General features: G+C 46.9%; 1 protein-coding gene across 2 annotated transcripts in view; it reads right to left on the bottom strand.

Moving 5' to 3' along the window:
* The window catches only part of CAV3 (caveolin 3), a 39,289-nt gene extending 23,978 nt beyond the window's left edge, over window positions 1-15,311 (bottom strand). The window contains exon 1 of one of the 2 annotated variants that reach the window (XM_029609579.1): window positions 14,961-15,311. In XM_029609579.1, the coding sequence (XP_029465439.1) occupies window positions 14,961-14,977 (17 nt within the window). In that variant the 5' untranslated portion in view covers window positions 14,978-15,311. The remainder of the gene's footprint in view (window positions 1-14,960) is intronic. The other variant, XM_029609589.1, reaches the window with a different exon arrangement.

The raw sequence follows: 15,311 nt of genomic DNA, 5'->3' as shown, positions 1-15,311 counted from the left end.
GCCAAGATCAGGGTGGCAGCACTAGGGGGTGCAACCAGGGGGGGGGGCAGCATCACCAGGGGAAGGCGGGCACAAGGCAGAAGGTGCCTAGGGTGCCTAATCCCCTTGCACCAGCCCTGGGAGGGATAGTTTGTGTTGAGTTTAGCATCCCCACTCATTTTGAAAAGTTGGCGTCTATGAATACACTTCTACATTAGGATGGCTAATTAAATTTCTTCTTACAGGTTACATAGAAGAATGGTAAGGCAATGTCTCTGGATGAAATGCAACAACAGGCAACCATCCTGCCTTTGAGCTATTCCTCTGCTCACATTTCAAATCCTAGGCTCTACAGGTCCAGTCCGGGAGATACTTCTGCAGAGAGCTCTCTCCCTGAGAGGGAAAATTAGACCCTAGGGTTTTACAGACGTAAGGTAGATGGCATCACTCAGTCTTAATCCTCAGGACCTCAAACAAGACATTAAACATTAGGGGCCAGATATTCAAAGTGCTTTCAGTGCTCGATAGCTGAATAGGTAGGACTTATCCAGCTATCTAATGGCTGCTGAATATCCAGTTATATTCAGTGGCCACTAGATAAGCGGATAGGTCACTTATCTGACTATCTCTTAGCCAGAGAACTTTATGGGCAGGCAGTAGGTGGATTGGGGCAGTGTATTCTGCCCTCCTATTGAGAAACAACACCAGGCAACTTCCTTACTACATGTTGCTGTGTTACCACCAGCTGATAGTCTAACTGGCTAGGCTCCTTTGAGGAAATCTCTTCCCAATAGAGACTCAACTGAAGCAGGCTCCATCATGTATAAGGTGGACTACATGGGTCTAGATCTAAATCATTTAGTGGGCATATAAATGTTCATCGTATACAATTTTTGAGTATTTAGCAGCTCATTTAATTTTCCCCTCATGGCATCCCAGACCTCTTTGATACACAACTCACAAAATGCCCAGGCCTCTGAAAGGTTGCTCACCTAAACCATAGTTATATCGGATGGGGTTTGGTCTCCCACACCAGGCTGACTATCCTGTACTTGGGTCCTTAGGCAACCGATGACAATGCCTTGACTTTGGTCATATGACCACTTCCCCGTTGGCACTAGCCATGATCGCAGGCCTCGACCTCTCCATAGGCTTGAATACTTGCTCCTCTTCAGCAAGAACTGCACTATTATGCTGCAAACCCAAAGTTTCCACAGCCGACATCACTTCCATACTAGACCTTGATTGCACCCTTGACTTTTCTCTGCTGACTGACAACTTGCCACTCTGGGTACTCACTGGGTTAGGCCTTACATCTTCCACTACACAGCTTTTGCTCACCACAAATTCCACTGACTTTGGTTGCCTTTTTAAACCAAACAGGTCTCCTCATAAGATGGAGGCCACTCCATCTCCTCACCGCTTGCATTGTAGCCACATCTCCCAAGCCCAGGGGTTGATAGGCCTCCTTGGCCTTCACCAATATCTCTCTCCTCTCACTGCTTCATGGCTAGTTATGTGGTCCATGGCAGCTGGCACATGCCAAGACCAGGCCAGAGGAACGGCAACACAGTCCACAATTGCCGCACAGTAACTGGATGGCTACTCTACCTCTTTCAAATCCCAGTATGATTCTGCGTGCATTTAAGCTCCATTGCTGCTCATCTTCTTACCGGCTGAAGAACAAAACCTTTGCAGGGCCTCTAGCCACCTCCACTCAAGTGGCTCATAGCACCATGGCAACGCTTAGGCTTTTGTCAGACCTGAAACCCCGCAGACTCACTGTAACTTCTATTCCTCAGACTGCACAAGAACAAGATGGCACTGCTTTTCTTTTATGTTGCACAACACCACTTTCTTATTGACTCATAAATGGGATTAGCTGTCAACATCCACCTGACACCCTTCCTGTTGTAGGCCCTGGATGAGAAGCTTTTATCAGTGGGGACAACCTGTTCAAAGGTGCAGGGTCTCTAAGAGAGTGGAGACTCTCACCAGAATAGCAGCTGAAGAAGCCAGGCTAGGTCTTAACATCCACAAAGGAAAGAAGCAAGGGCTGCATCTTTAGTTCAAAGGAATTTTTTTCCTAAACAGTTCTATTTGAAGCATTACTGTATTTCCCTGTATATATAAATTAAAAAATAATTCACATTTCTCATTACGAGCCCCATGTCCTACCTATGTTCAAGAGAAAAGGTGAGATACTCCAGAGCTGGACAAATTGCCTCACTCGTCCTTGGCTTGATTCTGCTCCATGTCAAGGTAGGTCCTATCCTCAGTCTTGACCCATGCCTTCAGGGGCAGATTGCAGGAAAATATTGGCCCGGGAAAATTTTTCAAAACTGGCCCATGGGGTATCTGATGCCCTCATGCGCTTTCCCTGCACCATATGTGTCAACAGTTCCCAAAAGCAAGCCATTTCAACCCTGGAATCTGGTAGAATTGAACCAAAATATCTCCAAAATCAACTTCATCTTTCCTAAATAACGAAGAAGTTGAGTACATTCTAGACCAAGGGTGAGCAGAGTTGCAGTCCCTGTTCCATCCATACAAATTGGTTCTTGAACCAGTTGCAAGCAATGACACTGCCAGCCAGTGTTGGACACACAGACGCTCAATCAAAAACAGATTTTTAGACTGCAGAAACTTTATTGGCGTATACATACTGACACCCACGAAGACACATACTCTTTCTCAGACACAAACACACACACACACACATACACTGAGAAAGTGTGTGTGGTGTGTCTAAGTTAGAGAGAAAGATACCCACACACAAACTCTCTCTCACAAAGTGTGTATGGGTGTGTGTCTCTCTCTCACTTTCTCTGAAACAGACGCACACGCACTCTCTGATTATACTACATGGTGTAAAGTGCTTGCTTGCTGCCAGCTCTTCCCCATTCTGCAGCAGCCCCCTCCCTTTCCCAATCTCATTCTCTAGGAGACTCACTGGGTCCAGAGCCAGCTGCTTCTCTCAGAGCTCAGTGCAGTCACCTCAGACAGAAGCCTCCCCAACACTGCATAGACACTTCCTCCAGGCTTACCCCCTTTCTTCCTGCGCACATAGCTTGCCTCCACTTCTCTGCAACCCTCCCACCACTCTGGTGCATTCCCAATGGCTGCAGGCTACACAGTCTGCTGCTTTTATGGTTCCCAGGCCATGCTCTTGCCTACCAACTCCAGGGGAGAGGGGGACCAGAAGTGATCCACACTTTTCCCTGGGCTTATAAAAAGAGAAAATGAAGCCCTGGCTCAGAGTGGGGAGAGCCACTAACCCAAAGCAGCACAGCTCCAGATGGAATCCTGCTTTCTCTTATGGAGCCAGTGCAGCCAGGGTTGGTGCAAGGGTGTTAGGTATCACAGGCAAATCTTACAGCCTTTCACACACTCCTAGCCCCACCCTTCCCACAAATAATTAAAAAATATGCATTTATAGTAACAGATTTTACATGAAAAAGAATATTCAGTATTCTAAGGTAAAAATATCACGTATAATATGTGTATTATTTACACACACCATTGTGGTACCAACCAGAAAACTACAAAAAAAAAAAAAGACACTTACAGCCATATGTTATTCAGACTATTGTAAAACATGTCGGCCATCAGAAAGCTTTAAGTAAACTGACTCACACTACAGTAAACTTCCCATACAAAAACAGCACTAACTGTCAGCACTCAAACAGTAGCAACCCTATCTATGAAAAGGCAACACTGCAAATATTATACCAGGTGCTAAAACACCAATACACCTAATATTAGGAAAAAAGAACAAGCCACGCTTTAGAGCCTGACATAGAAACTACATTCTAGCAGAATACCTCACTTCAGTCACACATGCAGATCACACACCCTCACCAAATATTTATTTATTTAGATTTAGAATTTTATGTTCCACTTTTTCAAAGTGTTCATCAAAGTGGATTACACTCTGGCGCTGTAGGCATTTCCCTATCCCCACAGGGCTTACAATCTAAGTTTGTACCTGAGGCAATGGAGGGTGAAGTGACTTGCCCCAGGTCACAAGGAGCAACAGCAGGATTTGAACCCTGGTTTCCCTGGGTTGTAGCTAGAAACATGCAGACAAAAACTAAATTGGAAACTGTAACAAGTCAGACTCCATATGCAGTGCAACAATGAAAAAACAGAAACATCACCATTCCTCATACAATAAAATCAAGATATATAAACCATCAATCATAATAGTAAAACCATACTCATAAAAAGAATAAATAACTCAAAGCACCTCATATAACATTGTTTTTTTAAATTTTCCAAACATCAATAAAATATTTCAAAACAGCAGACATATCAAATAACACCCAACAATTAAAACTAAAGCTAAAAAACATCCCCTGTTCTTCATACCTGGGAACTATAGACTCCAGTCACCCTTAGATTGTCATGGATTAGTCAGGGATAGGAAGTGTGCACAAACTTTCTCCTATTTCACTCTCTAACAAACATGTTAATTCTTACACAAACTCCCTTATATTCTCTCATACAAGCTGACTGTCTCACAAACTCTGGCTCACACACATGTTCACTAACTCGCTATTGCTGGCACACATGCTCACTGGCTTTCTCACTCTCTTTCTCTCTCTCATACACATGCTCTGGAAACCACAGAACCATTATGCAGTGCAATAATGGAGAACCAGAAACATCATCATTCCTCATAAAACATTAAGCAATAAAGTCAAAAAATATAAAACATCATAATATTAAAACCATACTAATCAAAAGAATAAATGAACTTTCAGTAATTAAAAGGACTCACATTTTTTCTAGTATTTCCCAAACACCAAATATTTCAAACAACAGACACATGAAATAACATCCCAAAATTTAAAATAATAGGATTAAAAATCTCCAGTTTTCCATACCTGGAATCTTTTGATTTCCAGTCACTCACAGATATGTGGATTGAGGAAAGAGGGTATCACAATCTTTATCCTCTCTCTCCTCCCCTCCCATACACATGCTATCACACACAGAGGCTCTCTCTCACTCACATATAGGCAGTCACATACACAGGCTCTCTTGCTCTCACACACCCACACGTTTTCTCTCTCGTTTTCACATATACACAGACTCTCACAGTCGTATGCAGTCTCTCTCGCTCTCTCATACATACACAGTCTCACACATATGTAGGCTCTCTTGCTCCTTTATACATATACAGACATACAAACACACATGCAGGCTATCTCATATATACACGCAGGCACTTTCTTTTTCACACACACCTACAGCTTTCAGGCCTCTCCCTTTCTTCTGGGCCTTGTCTTTGCCACTGTTGGATGGCAGCGCTGCTCCTTACTGTCAGAAGGGAGGTGGAAGGAGACCACTGCTACTGCGTGTCTCCTGCAAAGTTGGGGGGGGGGGGGGGAGGGGTAGGGTCAAGGGGCTTTGCAACCTATCTTCCAGCTATGGCAGTCTTCTGGCCACGACAGGATAGCTCTGCCGCCGCCCCGCAGGTTTCTTTTCAGGCAGCAGCAGCCCCTCTTCTTCTCTTTGTCCAGGAAGTTTAAAAAAAAAAAAAGAAACACATGATGAGAGCGACCGGCCCACTCGGGGAAGCCTGATGCCCTGATAAGGCTATCTGCCCCTGCATGCCTTGCATTACCTCACCCTTGTATCTTGCCTTGACGCTGTCTGATGGAATGTTCTGGAAAATGAGGGTCCTCAGTGGGAATTAAACTCAGCCCTGATTTCAACACTTACCAAGAATTTAAGCTGGAAGATTATGCATGCTCGGCTTTTCTGTTTATTTATTTATTTATTTATTGTTTATTTAACGGTTTTATATACCGACATTCATCAGAGACATCACATCGGTGTACATTAAACAAAAACATTACGCTGAAGTAGCGCTTGACAAAGAATGTGGTGGATAAATATATGAGCCTAAACTAGAAAATGCAAAGATATATATGATATTTACAGGATAACATTGGTGTATCTTAAAAAATGCAGAGTTATATATAATATTTAGGCATATTAGGCAGAATTAGGTAATTACCTAGAGAAAATGTGAGGGTGGCACCAGTGGCTTCAATGCCTGAGCACACAGGGCTCTATCTGATGATGCTCTTAGTTAATGCTCTGAATCTCACAGGCCGATGCAATAAGATACACGCAAAAAACAGGTGCCCGTTTTCGTAATGCGCGCACAACCACAAGCCTGTGCACCCAATGCAGTATTCAAATGAGCATAAAATCGGAACGGCGTAAAAAAGGGCACGCTAACAGAGGAATGAGTGTCTCTGGCACTCAAAAGTTTATTGCATCAGGTACATGGCTGTCTAAATTGTGCATTCCTAACAAAAATGCATGGTTTACATGAAGTTATGGAAATCTGCAATTCTGTTGTTTACCAAAAGGAAAGAAATCACCCAAGGTTTTTTTAAGGTGTCCTTTAGCTAATCATCGTGCTCCGCTCCACTGCTCCCTACATACGTTTTTTATATTTTTTGTTCTAACCCCAAATAACTAAATCTTATACTAATCCCTGTAAACAACCCTACCCTACAAGGGGCAGATTTATCGCAATGCAGAAGACCACATTTTTCATGTTTCTCATGAGCCCTTGACTGTGAGTAAACTTTACTCCACATCCAGAGCTGGGGTTAATTTTCCCCGCGTAAAAAAAAATGTGCGTTGGGTGCTTGGGAGCGCTTTCCTGCATCGGGCGGTAATAGCTAATGTCTTTATTTACATGGAATTTAAATGCGCTGGGCACTATCCAGTAAGCGTTTGTTAGGACGCGCGTCGTGGACACGCTAAATCTCCTTACAGCATCGGGGGCTATTATGGGGCACATGAAACACACTCAACCACAAGTAAACCAGCGAGGGCTGGCCAAACCTCAATGCACGGGCCAGTCTGGCAGCAGAGAATCGCCCTCTGCTTCCTCCTCCAGCTCCTTTCCTCACCTCCCAGGTAGCATGCATGGAGCAGGAGAGGAGGGGGTGAAGCCCTGGATGGGACTGAGCACAGAGCAGAGCAAGGAAAAGCCACTCTGCTCCCTAACCCAGCCCTTCCCTTTCTTTTGCTTCTATCTTCCCTCTTGTCCTGCAGGGAACAGGATGGGCGGGGAGTGAGGCTAGAGCAGACAATAGCTCAGTTTTTGTCTTCACATTGCTATTTTTAATTTGTGGTAACTTATTCTGTATTTAGTGTGATGTCTTCTGTGTGTGGGACGAACATGAAATATTCTGCTGATGTGTACTTTCTGTGTACTCCAGCTTGTTCTATTTTTCCCAATAGGAGGCGTATTGCTAATAATAAATTTTGGATTTTTAGCCTGCCTTTCCAAATAATGCTGAAGGCGTCTTGCAGTGTTTGTAGAATTCAGGTATAAAAAGTCCCTGCTATAAGAAGCTTACAGTCTAAGGGGTAAATTTTCAAAAGGTTTCAGAGAGTACCATTGAAAGTTGCACATGTAAGTAGCACGTAAGTGTGTAAATTATATTTTGTATAAGCCTGAAGTATTTGTATTCTAGTAGCATTGTGCATAAACAGAAACAAACAAAAAAAAAAAAAGGGAATGGTTTTGGCATGTTGCGGGTTGGGGTGCGGTAGCCTGCGTACAAGTTAGTATTTTTAAGCGGTGCGCGGGCATACATTACCAAACATACAACTGCTGATGTAGTCACGGCAATGAAATAGCACTTGTCTTTTGTCTATGGCTTTTGGGCGAGAGATCTGGGTAAAGTGGTGTGTGTGTGGTGTGTGTGGGGGGGGGGGGGGGGGGGGGGGGGTTGGGGGGGGGGGGGGGGGGGGGGGGGGGGGGAGGGGAGTTCACCCTGGTAGAGAATGGAGATAAACTGGTGGCAGTCTGGGTGAACTGGTGGAGATGTCAGGGACTGGCGATTAAAAGTATGCCCTCAAGTATGTGTATAAGTGGAGTGTGTGCATACTTTATAAACTGCTGGCCTCTGTGCATTCTCTGCGGTAAATATGTGCACGTTTCAATTATTTTGCTTGTAAAATATATGTCTGTACTTTTATAAAATAGGCATAGAAAGGAGGGGTCTCCATGCATTCAAAAAATGAGTGCGTACTGAAATATACCTGCATACTTTCAGGGCAGAGAGATACGGTATTTCATAAAGTGTGCAGCTAAATAGGTACCTGAGGCAACAGGAGACAAAACGACTTGCTCAGGGTTACAAGGGGTGTCAGTAGTGGAAGTGGTTACCCTGGTTTTCCAGCCCATTGCTCGTCTAACCATTAGGCCACTCCTTTTCCCTGCTGGGAAGAATAGTGGTGCTGTTCTAAGGCCTGGTATAATATTTGCATTGCTGCCTTTTCATAGGTAAGATTGTTGCTGTTTGAGTTCCAGCAGTTAGTGCTGTTTTGGTATGGCAGGTTTGCTACATACAATAGCTTCTGAATGGCTTTTGTTTTACAGGGATTTGTGTTACTTCACTATGTGTCAATGTAATAAGCCATGCTGAGCCTACCACGGGTTCTTACTCCGGTTTTAGCATAGGTTTTTCAGCACTATCCTAACTCTGAATGTGGGTTTTAGTGTCAAAAAACCCTTATCAAGAACCCCCAGTATGCTTAGCAGGGTATTTATTTATTTAAAAGTTTTTATATACCACAAACTGGGCAGGACCTTAACCGTCTAAGCGGTTTACAAATGAACATACATAATTAAAGTAAAGTTCCCTCCGAGGTCTTTCCGAAATCGGAGCAGCCTCGGAGGGAACTTTCCTTCGCCCTCCCCCCACCTACCTTTGTTGCCAGATTTACGCCTGCTTTCAGCAGGCGTAAATCTGCGCGCGCCAGCGGGCTGCTGGCGCGCCATCACCCGACCCGGAGGCTGGAACGGAGGCCTCGACCACGCCCCCGGGCTGGCGCCATGCCCCCGGTTCCGCCCCAGACATGCCCCCTCCCCGCCCCTTTTACGAAGCCCCGGGACTTACGCGCGTCCCGGGGCTGTGCGCGTGCCGGCGGTCTATGCAAAATAGGCGCGCCGGTGTGCGAGGGCCCTGCGTGCGTAAATCCGGCTGGATTTACGCGCGCAGGGCATTTAAAATCCGGCCCTTAGTGAGTGCTAGCATGCAACGTAAAATGAAACACAAAGGGGACAATGCAATATGATGCATGGTAAAATGGGTTCTCCTATTGAGTGCCCGTTTTCTGAACGGGCACACAAACACCTCTCCTAGGCACCCAATGCAGTATTATAATGAGCTGCCATGTTAAAAAGGATGTGCTGGGGATCAATTATGCGATACCCTAGCGCTCTGCATTCGGCACCCAGAAGACGGATGCTCAATATGAGTGTCCGTTTTCTTGCCCCACAAAAGAAAAGCTGGCCTGTGAAATCCCCTGCAATGCAAAGAGCAGCCGGGCAACCTCACAAAACGTAAACATTTTTACAGCAGGAAGCCAATGCAGTTCAAGCAGTACTGGGGTAATCTGGTCTTGGGTTTTACCAACCAGGCAGGCAGCCAATAGGAGGAAGCAGAAAATTGTCGCTCAGCTAACTGGTCCTTGACTCTTGGCATGACTTAAGACCAGCTCAGGGGATGGTGTTAAATTTGCCGCGTTAACAAGGGTGAGTTAGAGAGCGGTGATTTTCTGCATTGGGGGTAATAACCTCATCTACGTGGCATTTATATGTGATGAGCACTATTAGTTATGCGTGAGTTTGGACACGTGTTTTGGATGCACTAATCACCTTATTGCATCGGGGGTTAGCCTAGCATGTCCAAAACGTGCGTCCAATCTCTCGTTAAGTTATGCGCTAAGCTGAGCACACTTTATTGCATAAGCCCCAAAATGTTAAAGAAACAACCCCTCCCCCCCTCCCCAAAAAAAATTGAAACAACACCTTTTTGGCTGATCACTCCTGGCAGAAACTGACTGGGGAAAGGCCACTGGCCTGTAGGACCCGGTTTAGGGCAATGACACATGTTTCTATTCAAGCAAATCACTATCACGCTGTGTGCTTTGGTTCCCTTCAGGAGTCTGCGGTCAGGAGGGTACTGGACAGAGAGCTCCACTTGATTCTCATCACTCTTGGGTTTTCCTTGCCCCTTTCTTTGGGCAGTGGGCAAGCCTGACAGGTCTGAACAGGAGAAGTGAGACATTTCCACCCTCTGCTGCTAGCCTGGAGGGGGGTGACAACTTGGCAAAGCCCTCCTTGCCAGGATGATAGTATCCTCTTCCTTTACTTTGTTTATGGCGCCGTGAATCCTTCCTAAGTTTCTGGCACCTCACATGCAGGCCGATGCAATATAGTGTGCTCAGCGAATCGTACAGCTTGACATGCGGTTGGGCGCGTGTTTTGGATGCCCTTGAACAACTCCCAATGCAATAATGGGATTAGCCTGTCCAAAGTGCGCATCCAAGCAGCACTTAGCTAATGGCATTTACAGGTGATGAGCGCTATGTTAATGAGGCTACTAGCGAATTCCCGCATTGCAAAAAAAAAAAAAAACCGAAACACCGAGTGCTCGACGTGCACGTTTTAACCTGCAAAACTTAACACCAGCCCCAGAACTGGAGTTAAGTCTTGATGTGCCCCAAGCCATCAACAAAAATGCAAAAAATACTGCTTTTCTGTGGTTCCTCTGATTTAACGTCATCTCGAATACTAAGTAGGAGGAAGCACAGAAAGCAGCAACATGAAAAAAAAAGCCACCCCTGGGCACTCGATGCCAAATATGCGCTAGGCTTGCACAATTGATCCCTAGTGTATCCTTTTTAGAGCGGCACCTCATTACCATACTGCATCGCCTGCCCAGGAGAGGTGGATGGGCGCGCGTTAGGAAAACAGGCGCTCAATACGAGCGCCCGTTGTATATGCACTTTTATTACATCGGCCCCTCAGTTGAATGTCTGACCCTAATTTAAAGTTTCTTTTTGGCCCGTCCCTTCTGTGAGGGGGGCGGAAGAGAATCCACAGCCATCTCAAGTGGCAGAGGCTGCCTTCGGGGGGGCCCACACCATGCATTGCTGCCTTTAAATAGAGCAGAACGAGCTACAGATTATTAAGTGAGTGCAATAAAAAGATGTCACCTACAGCTTATTTGTGGATCTTTATTTTGCCCTCTTGAAGTGGACAAACTCAGTAATCACACCACTTAAAAAAAAAAGCAAACTATTTTTGACAGAATGCTCTAAATGTGCAGTGTGGTGGGGCTGGGGTGGGAGAATGAATGGCTCGGTGTTGCTAAATCTACTTTCCCCAGGGACGGATGTAATAAGCTCAGCAGTGCGCACGGTTTTACCCGCAGTTGTGTGCACAGTTTTTGAGGGCAAACTTTGCTCCCCATGCAGCAAGGAGTTTTGCGCACAAAGGATGTGTGTGTGGGACTGCAGGCACCGCTTAGCACCCTCGCATGGAAATCCCATGCAAATGAAGACTTTAGCTACTACCCCCTCTCCCCAGTGCAGAAAGGTGCTCTGGCTTAACTCATATTATCCTAATGCTGGAAGTTTTAATGTTAGTCTATGGGCAGAAGCAAGAGATCCAGTGCCAGGAGCTTTGGTCAGTATTTTATGCACAGAAAAATATGCTTTGTGCATTAAAAAAAAAAAAATTATGTTCATAAAATAGTATTTAATTATATAAATTATGTTTTTCTGTGCACTAAGCCTTTTCTTTGTGCACATTTTCTGGTATGGGTGCTTTTTTTAAACTCCCTACTAGCTTATTGCAGCGGGAGGCAAAAACCCCCCCAAACATTAGCTTGTATATTAAGAAACTGTGCACTGAATTTCGGTGTAAAGGTTTAACACTCAACTAATTATATCGGTTCCCCCCCCCCCGCCGCCCCTTCAGTGTGGCTGAGGATGCACCCAGGTGGTAGCTGCAAGTTTGAATATTGGTGCAGGGCTTCCCATGCCTATCCTGGTGACCTCACAGCTAAGTGGGGTTTCAAGATATCCACCATGAATATTCAAGAGAAGGAAGGTAGCAGGCGGGAAATAAATGAATCTCCTGCACATTTATTAGGGATGTCCTGAAAACCCAAGGAGGGGAGGTCCCCAGGACAGGTTTGGGAAGCCCTGATCTAGACTTATGCACCGATGTTCCTGGGGCAGTGTCTGAGAGTAAAGAAAAGTGGAAATTATGTAAATGCAGAATTGCAACACCCTGTAGAAATGAGACACAGCATGGCATTCCTGAAAATATAGCACAGCCTCCCAGGCATACAAGTGTAGCCAAACTAAAGCTATCTGCTGAGGAAATAAACTTCATCCCTTCCAAACAAAAATCAAAGTATGTTTTTGTTTGATTTGAGACCCGTTTGCTAACATTTCCTTGCTCTGAACTTTCCTTTGACATCTCCCTTGAGATGGGGGGTAACTTGCTTGTTGCGGTGGTTACTACCCTAAACCAATTAAGGAACAGATTTTAAAAGCTGTACACGTGCTGAGTTTATTTTGGATAGGCCTGGCGACGCGCGTATGTCCCGGGGCTTGAAAAAAGGGGCGGGGAGTGGGCGTGGCCAGAGGCCTCCGTAGGGCTTCTAGGCCAGGGGATTGCGCGCCGGCACTCGGCCAGCACACGCAAACCTACGCCTGCCCAGAGTCAGGCGCAACTTGCAAAACAAAGGTAAGGGGGGGTTTTAGGTAGGGCGGGTTAGGTAGGGGAAGGGAAGGTGGGGGGCGGAAGGAAAGTTCCCTCCGAGGCCACTCCAAAGGTGAAGCATAAGGCTTAATGGTATAGGGCCGGATTTTTAAATCTACGTGCGCGGGGTACATTTGTGTGCACTACCCGGCGCGCACAAATGTACGCTCGATTTTATAACATGCACACGCAGCCGCGCACATGTTATAAAATCTGGGGTCGGCGCGCGCAAGGGGGTGCACACGTCCTGGGGCTTGTGCCCTACCTAACCCCCCCCCCCCCTTATCTTTGTTTTGCAAGTTGCGCCGAGTGATCCTCCGGCCTAGAGGCCTTATGGAGGCCTCTGGTCATGTACCATTAATCCTTATGCTTCGCCTTCGGAGCGGCCTCAGAGGGAACAGGGAAAGCCATCGGGGCACCCCTAGAGCTCGGCGTGCACAAGTGTGCGCATGTTATAAAATTGGGCATAGATTTGTGTGCGCTGGGTTGCGTGCACAAATCTATGCCCGCGCATAGGTATTAAAATCTGCCCCTAAGCCTGATACTGCAATTTGAATGCATACACAGCACTGCTCTTTGCTTCAACGGCAGGGGGAAATGTGGAAAAGAGGATTTACATTCAGACAACATCCAACAAGGCATTGATCTGTGCAGTCTGGGTAAACAAGCATCGGGGTAACTTGCTTGATGCGGTGGTTACTACCTTTAGGGGCGGATTTTAAAAGGGTTACACACGTAATATATGTGCGTAACCCTTTTAAACCCGCTCCTGCGCACGCCGAACCTATTTTGCATAGGCCTGGTGACGCACGCAAGCCCCAGGGGCTCGAAAAAAGGGGCAGGGGTGGGGCGGAGGCGTGACCAGAGGCTTCTGCAACAAAGATAAGGGTTATTTTTATTTTCGGGCTGGGGGATGGTTAGGTAGGGGAAGGGAGGGGAAGGTGGGGGGGGGGGGGGGGCCGAAGGAAAGTTCCCTCTGAGGTCGCTCCGATTTCGGAACAGCCTTGGAGGGAATGGGGAAAGCATCTTGGCTTCCCTAGGGCTTGGCGTGCACCTCCTTGCGCGCGCGCCGACCCTGGATTTTATAACATGCGTGCGGCTGCGTGCGCATGATATAAAATCAGGCGTACATTTGTGCGCGCCGGGTAGCGCACACAAATGTACCCCGCGCATGTAGATTTAAAAATCCGGCCCTATACCATTAAGCCTTATGCTTCACCTTTGATGCAACTCCAACATTACTCTCTGCATCAACGGCAGTGGGTGGCAGGAAATTCGAATCAAACAGTTACCAACAAGGGCCCTGAGCAGATAAGTATGGGAAAATAAGTGTGGGAGCTTGCTGGGCAGACTGGATGGGCCATTTGGTCTTTTTCTGCCATCGTTTCTATGTTGATGAAAATGTGCCCAGGAGAAGTTTGTGGACTTAGACAAACAAAAGTGGGGTTGTACTTTCAGCTTGGTGATATCAATACGGGTAAAGCCAGAGGATAAATGTGGTGATGGGTTAGGATGCCCCCTCCCAGCTGCTACCTGTCCAGCCTTCATGCTCCTGCCCCTCCTCCACTCCGGAGGGAAAAGCTCTGCCAGCACTGCGCCGGCACTGGAGCAGGAAGGGGTTAAAGGGTGTGTTGCTTCTTCTGGGGGCAGGAGCAATATAGTAAAGTTAAATATAGCCCCTGTCCTTCCTCTCTCTTTCCATCCCTGCCATGATCCACACAGCTGTGCCCTGCTAGCTCTGCACCCCCTTGTGTGCATGTTATTTATATAACTGGCCTGGGCTTCCCTTGCTAACAGTCTAGGAAGGATGTACAGTGAAGTCTCCGAGGGTAAGGCATCAGCTCTGCAATTTTTTTGTAACTTGTAACCCCCTCCCCCCTGCTTTCCTTGCAAATGTGGAGAGGCTGGTAGCTTTCCCCCACCCCCATCCCCCCCGAGCCTGTAAGGATGGGAAGGAATGAAGTGCTACACCAGGCCACCACCGCCTCACTTCTGGTGGCCTCTGGCAAATTTAAAACTGACCTGGCTACCAACTTCTCAGACTAGCCTGAGGGTACAGCGGTGCGATACCCAATAATCACTGACCCGAGAGGGCGGGCATGCAGTTCCAGATCCTGTTCGCTCTCACCCCTTCACACACAAACTCACTGACTCCCACATACACAAAGATGCTTACATAAACACACACACACACACACACACACACACACAAGTCACGTAGGCACATTGATTCTCTCACAAACATTCCCTTTGGAGCTCGCCCACCCTCACACACATTCATTCTCTGTGATACCTCGCCCCCCCCCCCTGTCTGGTTGCCAGGGATTAGAGTGGGGGAGGGGGGGGGGCTAAGCATTAAGGTCCATCCCCTCCTTACCTGCACCACCTCCTCATTGATCTTCTTGGGGTCTCTGTCCACCAGGTCAATCTCTTTGGTCAGCAACTCCTGGAAGCTCTTGCCAATTACCGGGGGCTGTTCCTGCTGGGCCATGGCTCTCACTGTGTTCCCCCTGGGGTGGAGGGAGGAGGAGGAGGGGGGGGCTGCCTCTTGTCCCACTTCTGGACTTATCTGCTGGACTGGTTTCTCTACACGACTCGGATCTGATTGTCAAGCTGCTGCTTCCAGACATGGCAAAGTTTCCTCCCCCCCCCCCCCCCCCAGTTTAAGCCTTTCCCTGTGCCCCATCAAAGGATTCACACCCACTCGCTTCTCCTATCCAGAGTCCCG

The sequence above is a fragment of the Rhinatrema bivittatum genome, chromosome 1, assembly GCF_901001135.1.
Source record: "Rhinatrema bivittatum chromosome 1, aRhiBiv1.1, whole genome shotgun sequence".
In the NCBI taxonomy this organism is placed as follows: domain Eukaryota; kingdom Metazoa; phylum Chordata; class Amphibia; order Gymnophiona; family Rhinatrematidae; genus Rhinatrema; species Rhinatrema bivittatum.
The sequence above is the reverse complement of the archived record's forward strand: the minus strand, read 5'-3'. Positions and strand labels throughout refer to the sequence as shown.